General features: G+C 36.1%; 1 protein-coding gene and 1 non-coding gene across 5 annotated transcripts; one reads left to right on the forward strand and one right to left on the reverse strand.

Annotated features, from left to right (window-relative positions):
* Nucleotides 1-233: 233 nt before the first annotated feature.
* On the reverse strand, nt 234-305 carry TRNAC-GCA (transfer RNA cysteine (anticodon GCA)). The gene has a single exon. It is a non-coding gene; the product is annotated as a tRNA-Cys (tRNA).
* Nucleotides 306-2,371: 2,066 nt separating this feature from the next.
* LOC140788481 (phytochrome A type 3) lies at nt 2,372-9,348 on the forward strand. 4 transcript variants are annotated; one of them, XM_073137737.1, is made up of 5 exons: nt 2,372-2,836; nt 3,600-5,686; nt 5,901-6,714; nt 7,115-7,405; nt 8,868-9,348. In XM_073137737.1, the coding sequence occupies exons 2-5, from the start codon at nt 3,628-3,630 to the stop codon at nt 9,121-9,123; spliced, it is 3,420 nt and encodes a 1,139-aa protein (XP_072993838.1). In that variant the 5' UTR covers nt 2,372-2,836; nt 3,600-3,627; the 3' UTR covers nt 9,124-9,348. The 4 variants fall into 4 exon arrangements, with proteins under 4 accessions (XP_072993838.1, XP_072993839.1, XP_072993840.1 ...); XM_073137738.1 differs by having other exon boundaries at nt 2,447-2,836; nt 3,616-5,686; XM_073137739.1 differs by lacking the exon at nt 2,372-2,836 and adding an exon at nt 2,921-3,147.
* Nucleotides 9,349-13,149: the final 3,801 nt, after the last annotated feature.

A 13,149-nucleotide genomic window follows, 5' to 3' on the forward strand; every position in this document is an offset into this window, starting at 1 on the left:
TTTGTTCTTTTGGTGTCTATATCTGTCAAGCCTCTTCAAATTTTATTGTTCCAGTGAATTGATTGATTGTCTGAACTGTTGTTCTGCATCTCCATATTTGTCGCCTAACAGATATGGCCTAGATTGTTGTTCTTGGTCAATGGTAGGGCTTGCCTTTTTAGAGCATCCCACTGCTGTAAATTTGAAAAATAATTTTCTAATGTTTTTTTCCAAAAAAGAAAAACTCAAGATGTAGGGCCCAACCGGGTTCGAACCGGTGACCTCTTGATCTGCAGTCAAATGCTCTACCACTGAGCTATGGACCCCGTTGGCATGACAAAAAATTGGCTTTCATTGATATATATTTCGACTTAGTGCAATTAAAATCTCAAAGTCGAAAGCTTGTCCTCATGATTAAAGTATCTTAACGAGCGAGCTCTAAGGCAAAAGGAGTAGTAGTACAACATAAGGGGGAATATTAGCTAATGGGTAAGTATTAAATTAGATAGGATTAGTAGATTTGATTCACCTTGTCTTTAAGAAGTGCGAATTGGATTACTTTTTGTGCCCCATTTTAGTAAGGAAAATATGGGACTGGTAATCTCAATGGCTTGTTTATCTCCAAATTAGTTGAACTAATCACATGTTGTCGGCCATAAGCTAATCACTCCAAAACGTAATGAAAGACTAAAGAGGAAGCTTTGAATAAATAAATAAATAAATAATTTGGCGATCCACTAACGTCTCATTCGTCCTTTTCTTTGCATTTAACGCTTTGGGTAGCATATAGGTTTGTCCACCTACCATGAGATCATGTGGGCATGTCCCCTCTACTTATGCAACCCTTTATTAATTCTTTTGCTCTTAAGATATAATTTTCCCTCTTTTTTTTTTTTTTCTTTCCACTATTATTCTTATCCTATAGGAAAAGTTGAAAAGAGAAAAATATATGTTTTATCCTCTTGTAATTTGACCAAAATTCAAAGTGTTCCTTGAATGTTTCATTAGTGATACTTAATGATGTGTCCATTGGTTAGGGGTGATGGCGTAGGTGGCGGTGACGACGGTGGTAGACCTAAGATTTAGAGGGGAAGATGAGGGAGAAGGAGCGCAGAGGGAAGGAGATCGAGATAGAGAAATAAGAGGAAGAGGAAGAGGACGAGTGACAAGCGGTAATCGACGACAACGACTGCGAAGACAAAAGTGAGTATCCCTTATAACACGGCAAACAAAGTGCCGCGGCATGGTCCCTATGGCATGACCATCGTTGTAACCGATCACAAAAATTATAAAAAATTTCTTTATATTTTTTACTTTTATATTATTTTTTTAGTAAAACACTGATTAGACGAGGATTTTACTTTATGGCGAGTAGAACACTCAAACAGTGAAGCATTTTATTTTCTACCGTTTACGAGGCACTGAATGAATGTGCACTAGTTGATGGCCACGTGTAGTCCATGCTGCGGCTTTGTCGGTATCCATGTCTATCCAACAGTGAAGTGAATTGGGGGGTTTTATGACTCCCATGCAATGCATACGATCCTACTCCTTTTCCCGATGCCCCTCCCCCGCCCACGGGTTTCAACTATACTGCTCTTCGCCGTAGTAGAATATTATTATTAATACACCCACATGCGAAACTAACGATTATTATTATTATTATTATTATTATTATTATTATTATTATTATTATTTCTTTTTAATACATTCTTTAAAATTATTTAAAAAAAAAAGAATTCTCATCCTGTGACACAGACACACAGTAGATGAAAAAGATGGCACACACGTGACTCTTGCCTCACAAACATGACACTTTATATGTAGAAAATAATTATAGTTTAGAATGACTCAATGACATAAATAAAATAAAAAAAATTATAGATGGAAAATGTAACTGTTATAATCTAATAAAGATGTTTAATTATGATTGTCAAAAGATAATCTAGGTATTTGAAATTGAAAAATAAAGGTAAATTATAAATTGCCTCCTGTTAAGTATGGTTATAAATTCTAATGTGAAACTACTCATTTTCTAATTTAAACCACCGAAGAAAATATTTCTTACTTAAATAATAAGATTATTAATACCATAAGGGTATTGTGGTAATTTAAAGTGTATTTTGTTTATATTAGATGAGGACAAAGTCACTAGTTTTTCCCCCAAAATAAATAACAAATTTAATAGTAATTTCACATTTAATCCAAATACATGATTTTATAGGATTATTAGACTAATTTTTTCTAGAGTTATTTCACTAGTGATCAAATCGAATTCAAAAGTAATGTATTACTCTGGATTAGTTTTATCGAGTATAGTTTGTTTTTAAGGCATAACTAACTATGAAATTTAGGAAGATATATAAGCAAATAAAAGATTGTAGAGGGCTATAGATGCAAAATAACCCAATTGAAAGCCGCAACTGTAACTAAAAATAAGAGCAAAGAGTCTTCAAAAATCCTCGAAGTCGGCGTTCCTCTAATCGGCTTCTCTGTTCCTCTCATGGAATTTGTTGGTTTTTTGGGGTCTGCGATCATAGTTTGGTTCTCGAATTCGGCGTGCGCGCACTCAGACGGTTGCGTCGAGAGCTACCTTGTCCTTTCCTGTGGTCCCAGAAACCTCTTCGCGGATCGAACGGGAGGTGCTTAGAGACGGTGGTATCGAGTTCTCTTGGGGATTTGGGAGATGGGTTTTTGGTTTTGAAGCGTTTGGGATCGCCAAGGTGGTATTTTGAGGGCGGTGATCACTTGGGGTTTCCGGGTTTTGGATGCGAGAGAAGTTTTTAAGGTTGTTTATGGGGTTTGAGGAAGTGGGTCGAGATGGGTTTTTGATTTCGTAGCTACTCCGTTAGCCAAGGTATCGTCTTTGGAGTTGGATTTCTCATTATATTAGCTTCCAGAGTTATTTGCTTTCTGGTGAGAGCATTTATCTGCAGTGCAGATTCCAAGCTTTCTTTTGCTAGTAGATTTGGACTTTGCTGGATTATTCCTATCATACAAGTATCCGAACTTAGAGCTTTTGAGCGGTGTGTTCTGGATGCTACTTGAAATCCTTTGAATAGATGTCATCTTATTCTTGGATTACAGTGTGTTATCCTCTCCTTTGGTGTTTTGTCAATATCCGATTAGGAAGTTCCTGCTTGAGTTGTTGTCTTCTAGTCTCATAAGGTATACTTCTTCACTCTCTGCTCTTTTGCTTGTCTACAACCTTCTTGTCCTTGTCTCTATGAAGTTAAAGGATAAGAAAAGCAAAATAGTTTTTGTTCAGAGGGTGATCCTATTCTTCCCAAGTGGTCTTCTCAAGATCTTGTTATCTTTCTATGAAAAAATTATCTGTGTATTGATTTTAGCTTTTTCCGGTACCATGCACAAAACATCTCCTTTGTTGAGTTCTTGGTTGCATTTAATATAGTAATCACCGCAGACGAATCTTGTGGTTAAGTCTAGAACTTGAGTTTTGCCTTTTGTTCTAGAAATGGAAACACAAGACATCCCCTTCTTGATTCCCCGGATTTGAGCTTTCCTAGTACGAAATATTATCTTCGGGGAAGCCTAGTTTTTATTTTTCCCCCTCTACTTGACTTACAATCTGTGCTAAAAGCATCTCTTTTTTACTCAAGGACTTTAGCTTCTCAGGGAACTACAAAGATGTCTTCGTCACGGCCTGCTCAATCTTCCACTAGTAGTGGCAGAAGCAGACAGAGTGCTAGGATAATAGCTCAGACCAATATCGATGCAAAGCTCAATGCAGAGTTCGAGGAATCTCGTGACACCTTCGACTACTCTAGATCAGTGGATGCGCACAAGACATCGCCTCTCGAGCAACGGAGAACAGAGAAGGTTACCGCTTACTTGCAACACATTCAGAGAGGAAATCTGATTCAGCCCTTTGGTTGCTTGCTAGCACTTGATGAGAAGGCATTCAAAGTTATTGCATACAGCAAGAATGCACCGGAGATGCTTACTATGGTTAGCTATGCAGTTCCCAGTGTCGGTGACCAACCAACACTCGGGATAGGCACTGATGTGAGGACCCTCTTTACTGCCCCTAGCACCGCTGCTCTGCAGAAGGCGCTAGGCTTCGCTGATGTTTCTATGTTAAATCCCATCCTAGTGCATTGCAAGACCTCTGGTAAGCCCTTTTATGCAATTATCCACAGGGTGACTGCTTGTCTGATCGTAGATTTTGAGCCAGTGAAGCCCACTGAATTGCCTATGACTGCTGCTGGGGCTCTCCAATCATACAAGCTTGCCGCCAAGGCCATAGCTAAACTTCAGTTACTGCCTGGTGGGAGCATGGAGAGGCTATGCAATACTGTAGTCGAGGAGGTCTTTGAGCTCACAGGGTATGACAGAGTGATGACTTACAAGTTCCATGAAGATGATCATGGTGAGGTTATTGCTGAGATCACAAAGCCGGGCCTTGATCCATATCTTGGTCTGCATTATCCAGCTACAGATATTCCTCAGGCTGCTAGATTTCTTTTCTTAAAGAATAAGGTCCGAATGATCTGCGACTGCCGGGCGAAACCTGTGAAGGTCTACCAAGATGAGACACTTCCGATTGACATCAGCTTCTGTGGTTCCACCCTGAGAGCCCCACACAGTTGTCACTTGCAGTATATGGAGAACATGAATTCAATTGCGTCCCTTGTTATGGCGGTGGTGGTTAATGAAGGTGGAGATGAGGACGAGACAGAGCGTGGACAGCAGCCTCAGCAGCAGAAGAGGAAGAAGCTATGGGGTCTTGTTGTTTGCCATAATGAGAGCCCAAGATTTGTTCCTTTTCCCTTGAGGTATGCCTGTGAGTTCTTGATGCAAGTGTTTGCCATCCACGTCCACAAGGAATTTGAATTTGAGAACCAAGTGCGAGAGAAAAACATCTTACGAACCCAAACGCTTTTGTGTGACATGCTTCTTAAAGAAGCTGCTCCTCTAAGCATTGTCTCTCAAAGTCCAAATATAATGGATCTAGTTAAGTGTGAAGGTGCTGCCCTTCTGCATCAAAATAAAGTATGGCGGCTTGGTTTGGCTCCAACTGAATCTGAGATACGTGACATTGCTTTTTGGCTCGCAGAGTATCATCCTGATTCTACAGGCTTAAGTACTGATAGTCTACATGATGCTGGATATCCAGGTGCTCTAGCTCTTGGTCATGTAGTTTGTGGAATGGCAACTGCTAGGATCACCTCCAAGGACATTCTTTTCTGGTTTAGGTCACATACTGCTGCTCAGATTAGATGGGGAGGTGCAAAGCATGATCCGGCAGTCCAGGATGATGGCAAGAGAATGCACCCTAGGTCCTCATTCAAAGCTTTTCTTGAAGTGGTAAAGATGAGGAGTTTGCCTTGGAATGACTACGAGGTGGATGCCATTCACTCATTGCAGCTCATATTGAGAGGTACTTTGAGTGATTTTGCTGATGCAAGTAAGAAAGAAGCTACACTGGATAGCCAGATCAATGACCTTAAACTTGAAGGAATGGTGGAACTGCAAGCTGTGACAAATGAAATGGTCCGGTTGATTGAGACAGCAACTGCGCCAATTTTGGCAGTGGATAACAATGGGGTTATAAATGGATGGAATCAGAAAATCGCTGAATTAACAGGTCTGTCAGTTGACGAGGCGATAGGAAAACATCTGCTTTCCCTTGTTGAAGAATTTTCTATTCCTGCTGTGGAGAAGATGCTTTACTTTGCATTGCGAGGTTAGTTTATGCTTCTTTTGCTTGGTTTTTATTTATCAATATACAAGTAATGGCTGGAAACACTTTGAATAGTTATTATGTTGTATGTTGGCTTGACGCTTGGATTTGCCACTGTTTGATAAGTTCCTTAATATATTCTGAGTAGTTTCTTTCTCTTATGCTTACAAGATATAAATTACCACCAAGGAAAGTAATGAATGTTCCATATGGTCAGGTAAAGAAGAACAAAACGTGCAATTTCAAATGAAAACTCATGGTCGTCTGAAGGATGATGGCCCTGTCATCTTGGTCGTAAATGCCTGTGCCAACCGTGACATCCATGATTATGTTGTTGGGGTTTGTTTTGTTGCCCAGGATATGACTGGTCATAAGATGGTGATGGACAGGTTTACACGAATAGAAGGTGATTATAAAGCAATAATACAGAACCCCAGCCCACTAATCCCTCCTATATTTGGTGCTGATGAATTTGGCTGGTGCTCTGAGTGGAATGCTGCTATGAACAAGTTGTCTGGATGGCAGAGAGATGAGGTGATGGATAAGATGCTCTTGGGTGAGGTATTCGGTAGTAGACAAGCCTGCTGTCGTATGAAACAAGATGCTTTTGTAAATCTTAGCGTCATAATTAATAACGCAATGACGGGCCAAGAAACAGAGAAGGCTCCATTTGGTTTTCTTGACCGAAATGGCAAGCACGTCGAATGCCTATTGTCAGTGAGTAAGAAAGTTGATGGAGAGGGTATAGTGACTGGAGTATTCTGCTTTCTCCACACTGCTAGTCATGAGCTGCAACATGTGCTTCAAGTGCAGCAACTATCAGAGCAGGCAGCATTGAAGAGACTAAAGGCTTTGGCATATATAAGACATGAGATAAGAAATCCTCTTTCTGGTATTTTATATTCTAGGAAGATGCTGGAAGGCACTGATTTATGTGAAGAGCAAAAGCAGCTTCTTAATACTGGGACAAAGTGTCATCACCAGTTGAACAAGATTCTGGATGATTTGGACTTAGATAATATCATGGACAGGTACGTCTTACTACTTTCAAACAGATTAGATTTTTAATTTTTTATTAGCCTTTCAGCCTATTAGCAAGTTCTGTTGTTATGAAAACAGTCTAAGCTGCAATTTTTTTTCCAGAGATCTAGTTTCTAGATGTTTACTCTTTATTTTCTTTATCTTACTTCTGTCCATTTAAGTTATTCTGTTTTGAAGATATCTACATGCTTACACTTTTATTTAGCAAACCGTCTTGATTGTATCTATGGAACTCATTTCTCTATCTCAGTTAGGCATTAATTTCTATGTGAAGAGAGAAAATGGCGTGGCTTGTCATCCTCTCAAGTCTCAGCTATATAGGATTACTAATACTGAGATTTTTTGTTTGAACTTTCAGCATTTCATTTGTTTTGTTCTGTTTATGTTCAGCTGCTTGGATCTGGAAATGGTTGAGTTCTGTTTGCAAGATGTGGTGGTAACTGCTGTAAGTCAAGTTCTGATTGCAAGCCAGGAAAAGGGTATTAGAATAACCTACGACTCATCTGGTGGAGTGATGAATGAAGGAGTTTATGGGGACAGTCTTAGGCTTCAACAGATCCTTGCTGACTTCTTGTTTGTTACAGTAAAGTTCTCTCCAAGTGGAGGCCAGGTTGAGATCACAGCTAGTCTGATTAAGGACAGCTTGGGAGAAACGCTTGATCTCATACATCTAGAGCTCAGGTATGTTCTAGGAGCTTTTCAACATTGTCACCGATGCTCCTTTTTTCTGTTTGATATGAAATGAATTATGTTTTCATTGTAAGATTGGAGCTAACTACATATCAGAGTTTCTGGAATATGCTTCTGCATAGTTTCTTCAGATTAAATTTGATTTGGCTTTACTCCGTTCTCTGCATGTCGCCCTGTGTCGTCCAGCAAGGAGCGGCATAATACGTGTTGCCTCATGCCAAGCAGCAAGGTTCTGCACTTCACATGTCACATTATGGTTTGAAGTTGCAGGACATGGACACTTTATCTTTTAAAACTTAGTTAGGAAACAGCATGGTAAGAAGATAATTATAGTTGAGATAAGACGTGTGAACATGAGCGAGTGGTTTTACCAGATAGGATAAATATGAAGGAAATATATAAAAATTAGTTGGAATTGCACCCGCGTGATTAAATAAACAGAAAGTTGTTAAGACAATTGAGATAGTCCAAGATAAACAACATGCTGCATTAGCTAGAAAGAGTGAGAGTATAGGTAGACCACAAGGGGGTGAAGATGGCCAAAAGTGACATTGGTAATAGCAGCTATAAAGATAATGATCACCCCTCACTTGAACCGAAGCTACACCCATAGTTGGGGTATATGGTGACAAAGAATTCATGTAAATGAAACCTAACTTTTGGGAATGGATATTTTTAATTTGTTTTGGTCAAGCCTGTACTTTTTGTTTCAACTACTTACAAGAATTTAACTATATTTGATTGATTGTTATTTTCAATAATATATATTTATATGTATACTAACAAAAGGTAGCAATCATTATATTGACCATCAAAATGATTTATACTAAGTCTCTCTTATGTTTGCTGTTCTGGGGATTATAGGTCGTGCTTTTATGTAGGGCATTTTTTGAATGCTTCCCAACTCATTGCAGAACAAAGTCTGTTTTGAGAATTGTGCTCTTGTATTTTTTAAAAAAAATATTTATTCCGTATTTTGCTTTTCTTTCCTATGAATGTATCAGCTTGTAATAATGTCTGGGGACAAATTTTGTCATTTTCTGAAACCTATTATGATAGTAGCAGCATGTATCATCTTCAACCATGAAATCTTGTTATTTTAGTGTCGTAGGTGATTCTGCATTTGTTGTCCATAAGCATTGTTTTTATTCATTGATGTCAAATTAGTGTAGTGGTTAATTCCTCACTCGTATGATTCCTGTGATTGTAGTTATGGTTGAGTTCCTCATTCATCTGTTACTCTGATCTGTATTTGTTAGATATATTGTTCAGTAGATCCTCATGCCATCCGATATGCAGATTCCAGATTTGTGTGATAAAAGTGGCTACATGAGAATAGAAAGGATTCTCTTTTACAGTTCTTTGAAGAGGAGAACAATATAAAACTTTTTTAATTTTAGTTCTTATGCTATGAGTTCTTTGAGTTGATTTTTTATTTCTTTGCCCCCAACAGGATTAAACATACGGGCAGTGGAATACCCGAAGATCTTCTCTCTCAGATGTTTGGCAGTGATGAAGACCCTAATGAGGAGGGTCTTGGTCTCCTCGTATGCAGGAAGCTGCTGAGACTCATGAATGGCGATGTCTGTTATCTCAGGGAATCCAGCAAGTCCTCCTTCATCATATCTCTGGAACTTGCTTCAGCCATGAAGCCCAAGGGCGCGCAAACTTTTACGCACGGTGCTACTGAATGTATTGCTGCAAACTAAGAGATCAATAATGTATCAGTTAATGTATCACTTCACTAGGGCATGCTGTCGCGCTCCTGTTTCAAGGACACTACGCGGATAAAAGCTGTAACTTTCTTCTCTCTCTGTTCTTCCATTTTCCGTCTGCTTCTTGTGTTTGTATCTTCTACTCAGACTGGTACTTTGTTGATTATACTTTGCTGATAGAAGGAAGTACTCTAAGTAGTTGAGTTGATGCATGGACTAGTTATCTACACTAATTATTAGCTTGTTCTTGCTCTTTTCCTCTAACACTTCTACCATTCGCAGTCTAATTCTTTGGGCCATGGCGACATGGTTGCAAATTGGCATTTGAACTGCTGCTTCTGTATCCACTATGATGGTCTGGTTCATATATATATATATATAGAAAAATGAAAAAGAGTAAATATTAGGTTGTAGAAAATGAGCTCATAAATGTATACCATGCATCAAAGTCCAAAGACCTTACATGATGCATTCATCTGTAAATCAAATAGCATAAGATTAATAGTAATTATTTACTTGCTACTACCATGTTATTACAAATTTCAGTAGCCAGATCACTAGGTCCAATACTTATACAATTTTTGCTACAAATTTCTAGTTGGGGCATGGTCTAAATCTTGGAAGGACTTGGTCCAAGATTTGGGTGGCCAATGGCCTCTGCAATCATCTCCAGGTTCTTATAATGAGGTCATCTTCCAGGTAAAGCTAGCAGTAGCGAAACTCAATGAAGAATACAATTTTCTTTTGTAATTTTATCGAGATTTAAGGTGCCCTATGAACTTTTATTTGTGCCCGTTAACTTAATTTCTTGTCATTTTAACTTATGTGAAACTGTTAATTTTTTCATTTAGAGATAATAGTGAGAAAATAATTTTCTGTCAAGATATTTTCACTCTTTTATCTCCTCTCCTTTTGAAATAATCAAACTTTAGAAATGAGAGTAATTTTTAGTACAAGTACTATAAAACTCATAGATTTTCATTAAAAAATCAATCTTTTTGAATTAATTACTTTAAATTAAATAGGGCATTTGATCTTATATATTAGAATTAAGGCTGTTAGGCAATTACAGATAAGTCATAACCCAAGAATTTTAAATTTGGTCTAACTACATACCGGTATAATATATTTTCTCATAAAAACATATCATACCATATACAAACATGAATAAATATAACCAGAATATGTCTATATATATATAATGGTATTAAGAATTACAGGGTCTAGATTTTGTGATACCTGAAGGAAGGAAGAAGAGTATTTATCTTATCCTGAGTCTTGTGAATAACCACAATGATTTCAAGGGGCATGAGGTTGTCAAGGGTTACTACAAGAGCAATGCTAAAGAATGCTTACTCTGCTGTTTAAACTAAACAAGCATAAACAAGCAATTTCAGTTCAGAGTCGAGTCGAGTCGAGTCGAGTCGAGCTCAAGCATAAATGAGCTTAGTAGGCTTGAGCTTAGATTAAGCGAGCCTATCAGTGATCAAGGGCATATACTTGAATTTAATTTCTAAGACTAAACTAATGAATCAAGTTTGAATTAAAACGGGGAGACATTTTACATTTTTTAAATGATAGATACGTAATATTCACCTACTCTGATATTATGATAACTCACCGATTGCACTAAAACTTAAAGTCTTGTTTGATTTGAGGCTAAGCCTTGAACTCAATTAGTTAATCTTATTTTTTAATCTTAAGTTTTTAAAAAATAAGCTTAATTAAATATAAAAAAGATTAAAAAAAATTTAATTACTGAGCTAAATTAGGAGTTTTTGAATCAGTTCAAGAGTGTTTGCCTGAGCTATCAAAGAAAAAGACAATCGTATTCTTTTTATATGTAATCTAACAAAGAGTAACTAGTTTTAAAATGATCACTTCTTACTAGGATGAACCCTTTCACTGGAGTATTATAAAATGATGAGACCTGATCCATTCTCTCCTGGATGAGAGGGTGGCCTCTCTTTTACCACTTAATTATGATTATATTGCCAATCTTTCCATTTGATATCTCAAAATGTTTAATTGTGTTAGGCTTGGATCCAAGAAATGGATGCTTATGTGATGTCGGTAGAGAGTGCTCATCTTCTTGGGATCAGAATGGAAGGATTCTATGGAGAACCATCTCAGAAAAGGAACCCAAATGGATTTTGGAAATATTGTATTTTTAAAACATTAAATATTTTATTAACTTTAGGCCTGGATTTAAGTGGGACTAACACATTATTAATGATAAATTAATGGTAAAATTGAAAAAGCTCAAAGAGTACTTGTCTGTTGTATATTTGCTTATTCAAATTTTCTGAAGAAAAGTGAATAAAAATTGATTTCAAAGTGAGCATCATTATAATAAAAAATAAAAATAAGTGAATTTAATATTATATTAAATATTTAAAAAAATATTAGTATGATATATAAGTGTTAAGCTTTTTATAGGCTTTGTATGATCCGTTGGTGGTAACAATTTGATTTCAAAAGTCACTTATAGATTAGTGACTTATTTATATGATTCGCTCGAGCCGAGTTGGAGCTTAAAACCTATGAGAAGCTTAGCACGTATATACTGTACTAACATTTCTCAAATATTAAATATGGTACTAAATTTTTTTTTTTTTAATTTTTATTACCATAATACTCATTTTAAATATTTTAATTCACTTCTATTTATAAATTTGAACAAGTGAACTTATAGTATTAATGTACTATTTAAGCCCTTTTAATTCTACCACTAATTTCTCATTAATAATATGTAGAGCCTACTAAAAAATAAGCTCAAAATTAACAAAATATTTATGTCAAATACATGTTATTTCAAACAGGGTCAGGTTGAAATTGATAAATTCAAGCTTGATAGGTTAGCTCAGGCTCAAAAAAAAAAAAAAAAAAAAGTATAATATTTGTGTGTAAGAGAGAGGGTACTAAGTGCTCCATCTAATAATACTTAATATGGTAATAAAAATATAATATATGAAAAAAGATTATGAGTATAAGTATTGATAAAAGCTAATAATTGTCGTTAAGCACGCTTAGCTTGTCATAAACTTGTCACATATGATAACCTCATTTAAAATGACACTATAAATTATAAATGACACAAAAGCATCTATCATCATAAAAATAAAAAATAAAAAATAAAAAATAAAAAATAAAAAATAAAAAATAAAAAATAAAAAATAAAAATAAAAATGTGAGTAGAGTAAGATATACAAAACCAACACCTTCTCATTTCCTTAAAAGCAATACCTTAATCCTTGGTTTTTGACTAGAAAGCATTCCAACCATGAACACAATGCAATAATACATTTTTAAAAAAGAAGAGAAAAGAAGAATTTTTAATCTCATTTTGACTTCGTACAATTGACAACTTGCCATCCGTAAGATTGACGGATCGATTTCTTCGATAGTATGACAAAGAAAGAGTGATTAAACTTGAATAAGAAATATGAATATCTAAACAGAATTATTTCCGTTTACTTTGCAACTTGTCATCAATCAATTAATCGAAATATAGCAGAAGTATATGTAAGCTAAGACACACCAAACTCTATCCATGTTGATAGATACCTATCCCTTTAAATACTTATATAATCTCTCAATAATTGAACTCCCATTGTCAACTTCCAGACGTGGCAAAATGAGAAAAATAATATTTTCCATTCTGAGTTTAGAAGAATTACAAACGCTTGAGATGAGATAAAAGATCGATCTTGTATGAGATACAACTACTCCCTTCTCGTTTGATGGTATCATACGAATTCCTAACAGATTATAATTTTTAATAATATATTCCTAACAGATTATTGTTGAAATTGTTAATCACATGTAACATTCTTGTTTGAAATTTAGTGTGTAAAAATATTAGGTAAATTTATGCAACGGTAAAGTTAGTAATATATCACAATAAATACACACAGGCATCATCATTTATAATTTATTTCGCAGTTACTATAATCCATTATATTTTCTTTTACAGATAAATATATTCTCATAAGCACTTGAATCAGTGATCTCCTACAA

The sequence above is a fragment of the Typha latifolia genome, chromosome 5, assembly GCF_019914945.1.
Source record: "Typha latifolia isolate L0001 chromosome 5, TyphaL0001v2, whole genome shotgun sequence".
Taxonomy (NCBI): domain Eukaryota; kingdom Viridiplantae; phylum Streptophyta; class Magnoliopsida; order Poales; family Typhaceae; genus Typha; species Typha latifolia.